The 12,901-nt window shown below is 42.4% G+C and overlaps 1 protein-coding gene across 2 annotated transcripts in view; it reads left to right on the forward strand.

The window, feature by feature from the left end:
• The window catches only part of GPSM1 (G protein signaling modulator 1), a 142,610-nt gene extending 130,210 nt beyond the window's left edge, over positions 1-12,400 (forward strand). For both annotated transcript variants that reach the window (XM_027869690.1, XM_027869689.1), the window contains exons 13-14: positions 36-244; positions 8,812-12,400. In XM_027869690.1, the coding sequence (XP_027725491.1) occupies positions 36-244; positions 8,812-9,021 (419 nt within the window). In that variant the 3' untranslated portion in view covers positions 9,022-12,400. The remainder of the gene's footprint in view (positions 1-35; positions 245-8,811) is intronic.
• Positions 12,401-12,901: the final 501 nt, after the last annotated feature.

Consider the following 12,901-nt stretch of genomic DNA (forward strand, 5'->3'; position numbering starts at 1 on the left):
TTCATTCACTTCTTACGGTTGTATCTCTCCACCAGCTCAGTCATCCTTGATGGCCTCCCCTCAGACAGAGGAGTTCTTTGACCTCATTGCCAGCTCCCAGAGCCGTCGGCTGGATGACCAGCGTGCCAGTGTGGGCAGCCTGCCGGGCCTTCGGATCACCCATAACAACTTGGGCCACCTTCGTGGGGAGGGGGATGCTCAGGAGCCCGGAGATGAATTCTTCAACATGCTTATCAAGTGCCAGGTAGGATCATAAGATAATAAATAGATTTAGAACCAAACAGGGCTTTAGAGATATCTAGACCAGGGACTCTTAACTTTTTCTGTGTCATAGATCCCTTTGGCTATTCAGAAAAATGTACTTGCCCCTCTGGAAATAACATTTTTATTTAATTATTTTTAAATTAATAGTTTTTTCCAATTACATGTAAAAACAATTCTTTAACATTAGCTATTTTTTTTTTAAATTTTGAGTTCTAAATTTTCTCCCTCCCTCCCTCCCTTTTCTCTCCCCTTCTTAAGAAGGCAGACAATTTGATATAGGTTATACATGTGCAGTCATGCAAAACATATTTCCATATTAGCCATCTTACCAAAAAAAAAAAAAAAACCACAAGAGGCAGCTAGGTGGCACAGTAGATAGAGCACTGGCCCTGGAGTCAGAAGACCTGAGTTCAAATCTGGCCTCAGACACTTGACATTTACCAGCTGTGTGATCCTGGGCAAGTCACTTAACCTAGATTGCCTCACCAAAAAAAAAAAAAAAAACCACACACAAAAAACCACAAATAAACAAAAAAAAGAGAAAGAAAGGAAAATAAAAAGTATGCTTCAATCTACACTCAAACTCTATCAGTTCTTTCTCTGGAGGTGGATAGCATTTTCCATCATAGGTTCTTCAGAATTGTCTTGGATCATTTTATTGCTGAGAATAGCTAAGTCATTCACAATTGATCATCATACAATATTGCTGTTACTGTGTACAATGTTTTCCTGGTTCTACTCACTTCATTTTGCATCAGTTCATGTAAGTCTTCCAGGTTTTTCTGAAGTCCACCTGCTCATCATTTCTTATAGCACAATAGTATTCCATCATAATCATATACCATACACAACTTGTTCAACCATCTACCAATTGATAGGCATCCCTTCAGTTTCCAATTCTTTGCCCCATAAAAAGAGCTGCTATATTTTTGTACATATAGGTCATTTTCCATTTTTTTCCCCAATCTTTGGGATACAAACCTAATAGTGATATTGCTGGCTCAAAGGGTATATGCCCTTTGGGCATAGTTCCAAATTGCTGTCCAGAATGGTTGAATCAGTTCACAATTCTACCAACGGAGAATTAGTGTCTCAATTTTCCCACATCCCCTTTAACATTTATCATTTTCCTTTTCTGTCATGTTAGCCAATATGATGGGTGTGGAGTGGTACCTCAGAATTGTTTTAATTTGCATTTCTCTGATAATAGTGATTTAGAGCATTTTTCATATGACTATAGATAGCTTTGATTACTTCATCTAAAAACCTTCTGTTCATATGCTTTGACCATTTATCAATTGGGGAAAGACTTGTGTTCTTTTCCTTGTGTGTGTTTGTTTTTGTTTTTGGTTTTGTTTTGTTTTTTGTATGTGTGAGGCAATTGAGGTTAAGTGACTTGTCCAGAGTCACACAGCTAGTGAGTGTTATGTGTCGGGGGCTGGATTTGAACTCAGGTCCTCCTTACTCCAGGGCCAGTGCTAAGACTTGTGTTCTTTTAAATTTGACTCCATTCTCTATATATTGGAGAAGTGAGGCATTTATCAGAGCAACTTGCTGTAAAAATTTTTCACAATTATGATTACTGTGTGTTTCACTCTATCCCATTCCCCGCCCCTGTTTTTCCTACTGTCTCTCTCCTGTCACCCTATCTTCAAAAGTGGTTTGCTTTTGACTGGCACTTCACCAACCTACCCTCCCTTCTATCAGCCCTTCCCCTTCTCTTACCCCTTTCCCCTCCTACTTTCCTATATGGTAAGATGGATTTCTATACCCAACTCTGTGTGTGTGTGGTATTCCCTCTTTGAGCCATTTCCAGTGAGGGTAAGCTTCAAGTGCCTCTCCTCCCCCTGCCTCCTCCATCTTCTCCTCCACTGTAGAAACTCTTTCATGTCCCTTTTATGTGAGATAATTTACCTTATTCTACCTCTCCCTTCCCTCTTCTCCCACTGCATTCCTCTTTCTTACCCCTTAATTTAATTTTTTTAGCTATCATTCCATCATATTCAATTCACACCTGTGCTTTCTATGTATACTCCTTTTAACTGCCCTAATAATGATAAAGTTCTTAGGAATTATAAGTATCATCTTCCCATGTAGGAATATAAACAGTTTAGTCTTATTGTATTCCTTGTGATTTCTCTTTACTATTTACTTTTTTACGCTTCTCTTGAGTCTTGTATTTGAAAGTCAGATTTTCTATTCAGCTTTGGTCTTTTCATCAGGAATGTTTGAAAGTCCTCCAGTTCATTGAATGTCTGCTTTTCCCCCCCCCAAGGGATTATACTCAGTTTTGCTGGGTAGGTGATTTCTTGGTTGTAACCCTAGATTCTTTGCTTCCTGGAATATCATATTTTAAGCTCTCTAGTCCTTTCACGTGAAAGCTGCTAAATTTTGTATTAACTGTCTCTGGCCCCACAACATTTGAATTGTTTCTTTTAGGCTGCTAGCAATATTTTTTCCTCAATCTGGGAGCTCTGGAATTTAGCTATAATATTCCTGGGAGTTTTCATTTTGAGATGTCTTTCAGGGGGTGATCAGTGGATTTTTTCCATTTCTATTTTACAGTCTTGTTCTAGAATATCAGGGCAGTTTTCCTTGATAATTTCTTGAAAGACAGTGTCTAGGCTCTTTCTTTGATCATGGCTTTCTGTTATCTCCCCTTGATCTATTTTACAAGTCAGTTCTTTTTTCCAATGAGATATTTCACATTTTCTTCTATTTTTTTTTTCATTTTTGTGATTTTGTTTTATTGTTTCTTGATGTCTCATGGAGTCATAAGCTTCCACTTGCCCAATTCTAATTTTTAAGAAATTATGTTTTTCAATGAGTTTTTGTACCTCCTTTTCCACTTGGCCAATTCTACTTTTTAAGGAGTTCTTTTCTTAAGTGAATTTTTGTACATCTTTTCCCACATGGCCAATTTTGCTTTTTAAGGAGTTCTCTTCATTGAATTTTTGTGTGTCCTTTACCATTTGACCTATTCGGTTTTTTAAAATGTTTTCTTCAGTATTTTTTGTGCCTCCTTTCCTGTTGACTCTTTTTTTCATTACTTTCTTGTATCACTCATTTCTTTTCCCAATTTTTTCTCTACCTCCTTATTTGAATTTTAAAATCCTTTTTCAGCTCTTCCAGGAATTCTTTTTGGGCCTGAGACAGTTCACATTTTTCTTTGAGGCTTTATGTTGTAGCAGTTTTGTTGTCTTCTTCTGAGTTTGTGTTTTGCTCTTCCCTGTCACCATAGTAACTTTCAATGGTCAGATTCTTTTTTTCTTGTTTGCTCATTTTCCCAACCAATTTCTTGACTTTTCACTTTATATTAAAGTTTGGGTTCTGCCCCTTGGATGGAGGGAATACTGTCCCAAGTTTTAGGGTTTTTGTGCATCTGTTGTCAGAGCTAATTATGGATGTTTGTAAGTTTTCAGTTCTTCCAAGATGGTATGATTTAAGGAGAGGTGTATTTACTACTCTCCTGGCCTGTGCTCTGGTCTATGAGTGACCACATGCTGTGTTTTCCACCCTAGAACTATGAACAGGTCTCTGCTTCCTTATGGCCAAAAACTCGGGTGCGCTAGTGCTTCTTCTTACTCTGAGACTGTGACCCTGGTCCATATATGGGCAATGCAACAGAGTCCTGCACCCAGTGCCAGCAGAGGAACCCCTCAGTTGTCCAGTCCCCTTACTGTCTGTGGTCTGAGAGCTTTGGAAGCAACTGCTGCTGATTCAGTTACCCCCAAGGCCTGCTGCTGGCTTGCCAGGGTGTTCCATGCACCTATGTAGCAGACCTTTCCTGCCAACCTTCTAGGTTGTCTTGGACTGGAAAATTATTTCACCCCATCCTTTTGTCGGTTCTGCTGCTCTAGAATTCATTTTAAAGAATTATTTTAAAGTTGTTTGGAGGGGAATTTGGGAGAGCTCAGGCAAGTCCCTGCCTTCTCTCTGACATCTTGGGTCTGCCCTCTAGAATAACATTTTTAAATGTGTAGAACTACAAAGAATACCAATTATACTGAAATATAATTTTAAAAACATTTAAAAAGCAAGTTCATGAACTCCAGGTTATGAATCCCTTGATCTAGTCCAATACTTACTCATCTGAAAGATAAGGAAACTGCAGTTAAGTTACTTGTCTGGGGTCAAACAGCTAGTAAGTCTCTGATGGCCAGATTTGAACTCAGATCTGACTCTAGCGCTAATCTACTGCACCACCAGCTTCATGGGATTCATATTTGGGTCCCCCAATTCCAGTTCTAACAGTCCCCTGTACTATGCAGCAGTGTAAAGAGGTCCTGGAAGCTAGCTGGAAGAACCCTTTGCCCCACTTCTCCCTTCTTCCTCTTATCCCATAGGTCTTGGATAAAGGGACTCATTCACAACAGCTAGTGTACATTGGCAAGAGGATCTTGAACAAGCAGAGAACAGGGTAGGCAAGATAAAGATATAGGAGGTAAATCAATCAATCAGCATTTAGGCAGTATCTTTGCTGCTAGTTACATGACCTTGAGTATGTCTTTACCCTTCTCAGCATCAGTTCTACTATATTTAAAATGAAAAATTGGGGCTAGATGAGCTTTAAAATCCCTTTCTATGATCCTATGGACCATCTCCAATTATGACGTTACATGCTTAAAATGGAAACAGCCCTATTATGGGTAGTGTGGCTTGCCATCCTATGGGCCATCAAGGCAGAAAGTGATTTTAGAGGTCATTTGATCCCACTTCCTCATTTTAAATATGGAGTGTGTTATAGGAGCGATAGTCATGCATTCTTAACTTCCCAGGATTGTTCTGATTTCTAGAAAAGAAAGTGTACTTTTACGAGGCTTTGAGAAAGGAATGTCCTTGTCAGACAGTGTGTTTGGAAAAAATGATCTCCATAGCCCTCGTGGATTAATCCATTCTGGCTCACAGGAAAATAAGAACTTAGAATTGGAAGGGACCATAGAAACCATCTAGTTCAGGTGTTCTTAGCTTTTTTGTGTGTGACATGGACCCCTTTGGCACTCCAGTGAGATCTATGGATCCTTTCTCAGAATGGTTTTAAATGCATAAAATAAAATACATAGTGTTACAAAAGAAACTAAGTATACTGAAATATGGTTATAAAAATATATTTTTTAGAAAGTTCATGAACCCCAGGTTAGATCCCTTATTCTAGTCCAACCACATCATTTTGTAGAGGAGGAAATTGAGGCCCAGAGATAGCAAGGGACTTGGCTAGTTACCCATTCAACAAGCATTTACTAGCACCTGCTGTGTTCTTGGTTCTGCAACAAATTATGTTTTGGGGAAGACAAAGAAGGAGGAGACACAATGCTTCCCCTTGTAGAACTCATAGTCTCATTGGGGAGATGAGAGACACACATGGAAAATTCGAAAGACAGGCCAAGAGCACAGGAGAGACTACAAGGCAGGCTGTGCTAAAAACCCCAAGTCGAAGTCCAAGCAAGTCCACAGAGAGACGTCCTTGTCCCAGCCTGTTCTCTGAAAAGCCACAGAGCGAAAAGGTCTGTTAGGATAAATAGAAGCAATAAATGCTTTAGGAACTCAGAGGAGCAAATGGTTCCAGGTATATTAAAATTCCTGCCCCTATGAAATTTACAGTCTCCCTAGGAAAGATAAAGTTAACGTACTTAGAATAATCAGAGAGCAATAAAGATAGTCCATAATGATTTGCCAAACTTCCCTAAGAGCTCAAGGAAAAGAATCATTGCGGGTTAGAACAGTTAAGGCAGGCTTCATGGGGCAGAAGCAAATTTTCCCAAGTGCCTTTTATGTGCCTAGCCCCCATGTTAGATGCAGTAGAAGATACAAAGATGAGTAAGCCACAGTGTTTCCCCTTACGTGATTCAATTAGGTAGGATTCGGATAGTTGGAGAGGGAGGAAGAAGAAAGCTGTCCCAGGCAAGGAGAACAGCAGAAACCAGGAAAGAACAGCTGCGGAGATAGGAATCATAGGTTTAGACCCAGAAGGAAAAGAAATGGGGAAGAAAGGAAGGTTCTACTACATTTGGCTTTCTGAAAAAGATTGTGACATGTCAGGGTCTGCTGGCTTAAGCTGGCAATTATGGAGGGCAGGGCTATGTTCCACCAGGCACAGAATTCATTCATTTCAACAGAAAATAAACAAACTAATAAAATACAAGTTTCAGCAAGCCAACAGAGGAACCCCTGTGGCCCAAACTTATTTCAGAAAAAAAAAAGAGGGGAGGAAAAAAAATAGAAAAAAAAATTCTAGAAACAAAGAAACCCAGATGCGTTGAATCATGAAATCTACATATGTAAATGCTGCCTACTTAAATTTTCCTCATCATACTAAGTCAATATGAGGCCCCCTGGGATCCTTATGCAGGGGTTAGGGGCCTCCATTTCTATTTGCTTGACACCACTCCATCCACTGAACCACACTGCCTCATTGTCAAAGTTGCACATTAAGATAGATGCAGTAAGTTAGTTTAGTCAGGACTAGAACCCTGGTCCTCTGAATGTCCTTGGACTCAAGTCTGGTGTGCCATGTAGCTTTGGGGGTGATCCCCCTCATACCTGGCTGCCCCACCGCCATTTGGACGTCAGTGAAGTGTGAGCACTACCTTTTTCCATCATGGACAATTTATGCTGAGGTTGCAGGAGGCCCCAGGGCGGGAGCTGTCCATAAATTATGCTTAGGGAGAGCCAAGCTAAGCCCAGAGGACAAGCAAAGCCCCTCATCTCCAGCTGTCAGGTTTGGGCTCTGGGATGAAACACCATCAATCCTGTCCCTGATGCAGCTCTCTCAAACCGGATAAATGGGGTTAGATAAATGAGGAGTTCTCTTCCTGAAACCCTGGCTCCATTCTTCTCTCGATGTTTATTTCTTTCACTGTCTAGCTGCTCTCCAGTTATGACGTTACATGCTCAAACAGCCCTATTATGGGTAGTGTGGCTTGTGGGAAGTTTTAGCTCTGGTAATATAGTTTATATTGGCTGGACCCCCTCTGGTGACTGTGTGGAAGGATGTTTTTGAGAATGCCCAGGTACTCCTAATTGTGTAAGATGATGGATCCATTTAAAATAGTAACAAACTTCACTGGCCCCTGTGATTTAAAGGACACACAAAGGAGGGGAAGACCCACCCCACCTACATCTGGGTTCCTAAAGTTCCACCATTAAGAGATTCATTTTACTAAGTGTTGAAAATGTTTAAGCATACCTGGTAAAACTTCCCCGGGGAAGGGTAATACCATCCACCATTATGAGCCACTAATTTAATTAATTCCTCAAGAGGAATTTTGACATGACAGAGATGAGAGAGAGGCATGTAGGTGCTAGGGAGGGGAAGAAGGAGACAGGAGTATCGGTATGGCAGGAGTCCCAAAACAAGAGGTGGAAAGTACCAAAGATGAACTTTGCCAACTTCACAATTTTGCTCAGGACTAGCCCTTATGCCTTCTAGAGTCTAAAAACAGTTCCTATTGTTTGCTACCCACAATGGTCCATGAATTGACTGCCCTTCTCATTCTGAGCTACAAAATTTGGAGTATTGCAATTTTGTCACAAGAAGATAAGGGACATAGAACCCTACTGTATAAATGACAATCTAATTAGAACAGATTACAATAATTAAAATACCTTACACTTATAAAGAAAGGGCTTTGTAAATCTGTATATGCTATACATATGTTAGTAGTTGTTGCCATTATTATCAGATTGGTTGACAGTCACCTAGCAGAGAGCAAGGTTTCTAAGGGGAATGGGAAATGGAAGGGTGAATTTTGATAGGGAGAATGGGGCTCAACAAAGACCTGAACCTATCAGGGGAACCCAGCCCAAACTGTGTACAGTAGTTTTGTTTTGTTTTATTTTGTTTTGATGACCCCAGCTTCATAATAGCGAAAAAGAGAAGTAGAGTGAGTGACCACTGGAGTCCAGAACCATGATTCAAGATTGGTTTCTGATGTTTCCTCTACTGATGAAGACCACAAATTGAATATAAATTAAATATTAAGTTAATTAATAATTAAATATTAAGCAGAGAGGTAGCACAGTGGATAGGGCACTGGGCCTGGAGTCAGAAAGACCTGAATGCAAATCCAGCCTTAGACACTTACTAGCTGTGTGACCCTGGGCAAGTTACTTAACCTTTGTCTACCTCAGTTTCCTCAACTGGGAATAATATTTAAACATTAAATCAAGTTAAATATTAGATTGCCCACAACTTGAATCCAAGGCACCTCTGGGGAAGGAATGTGAATGTTCTTGCCATATTTCATGTGAGAAGAAAGGCAGGAAAGCTGGTCAATTCATGAGGCACACACTACCTTGCTCTGTGTTTTCTCTGCATTCATGACTCAGTATAAATATACATGTGCTTAAAGGTCAGCCTCAGAGAGAATTCTATTAGGTTATTACTGAGTATTAGTCATCTGTGTGGCACAAAAGGAAGAGGAGCCCTGGACACCAGAAACAAACAAAAAAAACCCAAGTTTTACCAGCACCTGCCCGAGTGTAAAGTGTGTGTGCCCAGGTGAGGAGTGTCTTTAACTGTGCCTTTATTTCCTTGCTTTGGTACAGTCCTCCAGAATAGATGACCAGCGCTGTGCCCCACCTGACACGGTGCCCCGTGGCCCCACCATGCCAGATGAAGACTTCTTCAGCCTCATACAGAGGGTACAGGCCAAGCGGATGGATGAGCAGCGAGTGGATCTTGCCTCTGGCCAAGAGGAGGAAGCGGCCAGCATGCGGTCAGATACCCCACAGCAATGCCGGCCCAGTGCCAGCTAAGGCCCTCCATTGGAGGACACCCCAGGACAGGTGCAGCTGGAACACACCTGTGCATCCCTGAGCCCTCACCTAGGATCTGGGGAAAGAGAGACCTTCTTACTTTCTTCCGCCTGTCTCCAGGCACTAGGGGAAACCACCAACCATGTGCAGATCCTCTTGTCCCAGGAGAGGCCAAGAAACTCCAGTGGACATATGGCTGAGCTTGACAAGGTGATGGCTAGTCACTGGAACCCCAAATAGATGTGAACAGCTGGCTCTTCTTACCATAGCCTCAGAGGGCATTTCCTGGGGTCAAGGGTAGATGTCTCGGGAGACAGCATATGCTAGAATCTTACAAGGGAGTGACTAGTCCTCTCCTTCACCCTGTTGAGCCCAAAAATCCCAGACTAAGTATGGTGAAGGATGGGCCCCTCCCTGTGCAGATGGCCCTGTCCCTGCTGCTTTCCCTGACCTGGTATATGAGTAGCAAGAGGCAGGCAGAAGCTGCCTTGACAAAGCAGCCAAGCTGGCCCTAGCTCTCTGCCCAGCTAATCCCCTTTTGCCGCTCGTCCCCTCGGCCCAACCTCCAACCATCCCACCGAGACCAGAAACCAGAAACCTGACAAAGTGCAATATAGTATCAGCCCCCTCTGAGCCATCTGTGCCCCTCAGCTCACCAGGTTCCTCTCCTGTCCCTGAGTAAGTGTGAACCCACTGGGCATGCCAACAGTGGAGATTCACCAGAGGATTCCCGTATCATAACGAAAATCTTCTCCCAAGGAGCCTCAGGACTAAGGTGTGGAAGACATTTCTGTCCAGTTCATAGTCCACGTGCTAGGTGTGTACCCACTGAGGGTCATTGGCTAAGTGATGGTGCAACCCTCAGGCATCCATTCCAGGTCTGAATCAACAGCCAAAGGACTGTCCGCAGCTTCAAGCCTGGACTCCTTCCTCCCATCTCCTCTGTGGTTGTCAGTTTTCCCAGCATCCATTTGAACTCCCCAGGAGCCAAGAGCAGCAAAAAGAGGGTCCCCCACCAACAGGGCATTATTGGTATTGCCAAGATAGTGGACAGGAAAAGATGGGGACAGAGGAGAGACATCCCCACCAGCAGCCTAGCAGTACTGCCAGTTCAGCCATAGAACTGTAAACCCCTAGAGTGGGTGGTGGGATGTGGATTGATAGGGCCTGGGTAGGTGTCATGTGACAGTCATGGGGGCAGGAGGCAAAGACCAGTGCACCATGCCTTTCCAGGTTATTAGGATGCCTTCATGAGTCTCCTTCCACCAGCTAGGGTCCACTGTCCTAGCATTGGTCAGGACTGCTTCCTTACCCACTGCCCCTGAGTCTTATTCCCCAGGAGTGTGGAGCTGAGTGGTCCAAGTAGCCTGGACCTGTAAGGACTTAGTTCTTCAGCTCCTAAAGCAAGAGTGGAACATGAAGGCACTGCTGGAGGAAGGGCTGCTTCTGGCTTCAATTTTTTTTTTAAGCTTGGAAAAGGAGCCCACATCAACATCCATCCAGTTTAAACACTGGACTGTGATAAATCCAGGCAGTGTTTTCAAAGCCCAGGAATGCAAACGCAGCTGGTACTCTGTTTATCCATTACCCCTGGTGTTTGTGGGTTCCTCTGACTTTCAAAGATATTCATCTGTTGCCCAAACTCTTGGAAGGTCTAGTTGGGGCGCAGAAGACTAACCGTGAACTTGGGCTTAAAAGGCTGCTGGCAGATTGAATCTCCACCCGCTCTGTCCTGAGCTCCCAGATCCTCTAGGAAGGTGAATTTAGGCTGAGTTAACTTAGCTCTCCCACAGCAACCCTGGCCCTCCACTCTTCCTAAATCAGCAAGGTCAAGGAAGGGATATGAAATGTGCTCATCCTCTGTGTCTCAATTCCTGTAGTTTTTAAAGGGCATTCTAATTTTCACCCTTGGTTGACTTCGGGGTAAGCATAGAAGTTCTTCATCCTACCAACTTAAAAAAAAAATGAGTCAACTTCCCCTCCGGCTAAATCCCAAGAGGAAAACTGTTGGGTAGAAACAGAGGGAGGATGATTTGGAGTCATAGGGAGAGGAGTTGACTTGTGACCCTGAACCTTCCCACGTGCTCTTCAAAAGGACAGTTTGGGATTTTGACAGCAACTCAGCACTTGCTCCTCAGAGATAACAACAGCTGCAGTTGGTTATTGGCCAAGGCCAGTTCCTTATGCTCCGGGACTTTTTTTTTGCAAATAGCCCCTCCCACTGCTTGGCTCCCAGCGGGAGTGTTTACCTTGACACAGAGATTCTATAAAACAAGAATTCACCCAGGATTTTAAGAAAGCGGCTGACTGGCTCTAGCTGCCCTGGATCAGTTGGGAAAGGCTAGAATGGGCTTTCCTCAGCTGACTTGCAGAGATCTTCCCAGTGACTGAGACATGTAGTTCTTAAAAGGGCAGTGGCCCAGAAATAGGGTCTCCCCACTGGGAATAAGAAATCTGGGTTAGAGCAATTGTGGGAGATGGAGCTCAGGGCCAAGATTTCCCTTGCTGTATTTCAATTCACCACATCCCACTTCCACCCACACCTACCCCTCCAGATTTCAATCTCTTAGGCCACATCCTACTATTCAAAGCTTGGGGAGATGAGAAAATGAGACAGAAGAGGAAAGCACAGTCCTTTCTCTCACAAAGCTGACAGTCCAGTATCTGTCTTTGCTTTTCTGGTTTCATCTCAAGGTCCTAGATGAACGGTTAGATGGGCTTCTGAGTTATCCTAAAGAGATATAGTAACAATAAAGATGGTAAAACATCAATTTCACAATCATTGTGTTATTTGATTGTCACAAAAGCCCTGGGAAGTTGGTAAGACAGGCCCCAAAATGAAAGAATTAAAAGAAAATGGCCCAAGGTCATGCAGCAAGTTCATAGAGTTTGAACCCACATTTGCTGATTGACAATCCATTCCCCTCTCTGCTATCCTGGGCCCAAGAGAATAGGTTCAGATGATACCTAAGACTGGGCCTGACTTATTTGCAATCAAACCATGAATGAAAAGGAACCTTTTTCCAGGCACCAAAGGACAAAATCTAAGAGTCTGGGCCAAAGTAGGACATAGCTCCACCTAAGCAAAAAAGAAGCGGAACTAGAGAGACTGGCTTTCCAAAAAAAAAGGGGGGGGGGAATTATAATAAAAAAAAAACAAGCAAAACATTAGTAATTACCATATACTTGAATGTTTAAGCTTATTTATTTTTTACATCTGCGTTGGTTGTGTTGTAAGTGGGTCATTCCCAATCCTGGAGGTACATTTTGTTTTCTCTAAAAATAAATAATAAGATCTGCCAAATGAATTAATATATGTGTAAGTATGTAATTAAAGCCTTTGGGGTTTTGTGCATAATAAAAGATTTTTGTGGTTTAACCTGCATTCGACAAGACTCAGTTCCCTTCTGAACCAATGTGACTGTTCCTACCTGTCAGGCACCTGGTTTGAGAGGACATTAGGACACATGGAGTACATCCAATCCTTGGGGCTGCTCAGTCTTCTTCATCAGACTGACCTGGTTTGACCTCGCATACTAGAACTCCCTCTATATCAAGCGGCAAGGTCAGTTTGAACTGCTGACAAGTCTGAATTGCAGAATTTTTTTCAATTTTACAGAAATGAAGCTTGTTCCTTTTCAAACACATGAAGAAACCAGAGCTATCTTGGTAGAGCTTCTTAAAAGATCTGCTTTAATGAACAGATGAGGAATGTATTCATGTATTAATTGTATCAGATGGGTGCTTGAAACATTCCCTTAAATGGGTTCTATAATGCTGTAATTTTGTTGCCTATGTTAATTTACTTAGTAAGTCATGTATTTATTGAAGCAACACAAAGGAAATTTTAGTTTTTCCCTTGCCTGTAAAAAACGCCAAA

This window comes from Vombatus ursinus, unplaced genomic scaffold (genome assembly GCF_900497805.2).
Source record: "Vombatus ursinus unplaced genomic scaffold, bare-nosed wombat genome assembly UNPS02014793.1, whole genome shotgun sequence".
Taxonomy (NCBI): Eukaryota; Metazoa; Chordata; class Mammalia; order Diprotodontia; family Vombatidae; genus Vombatus; species Vombatus ursinus.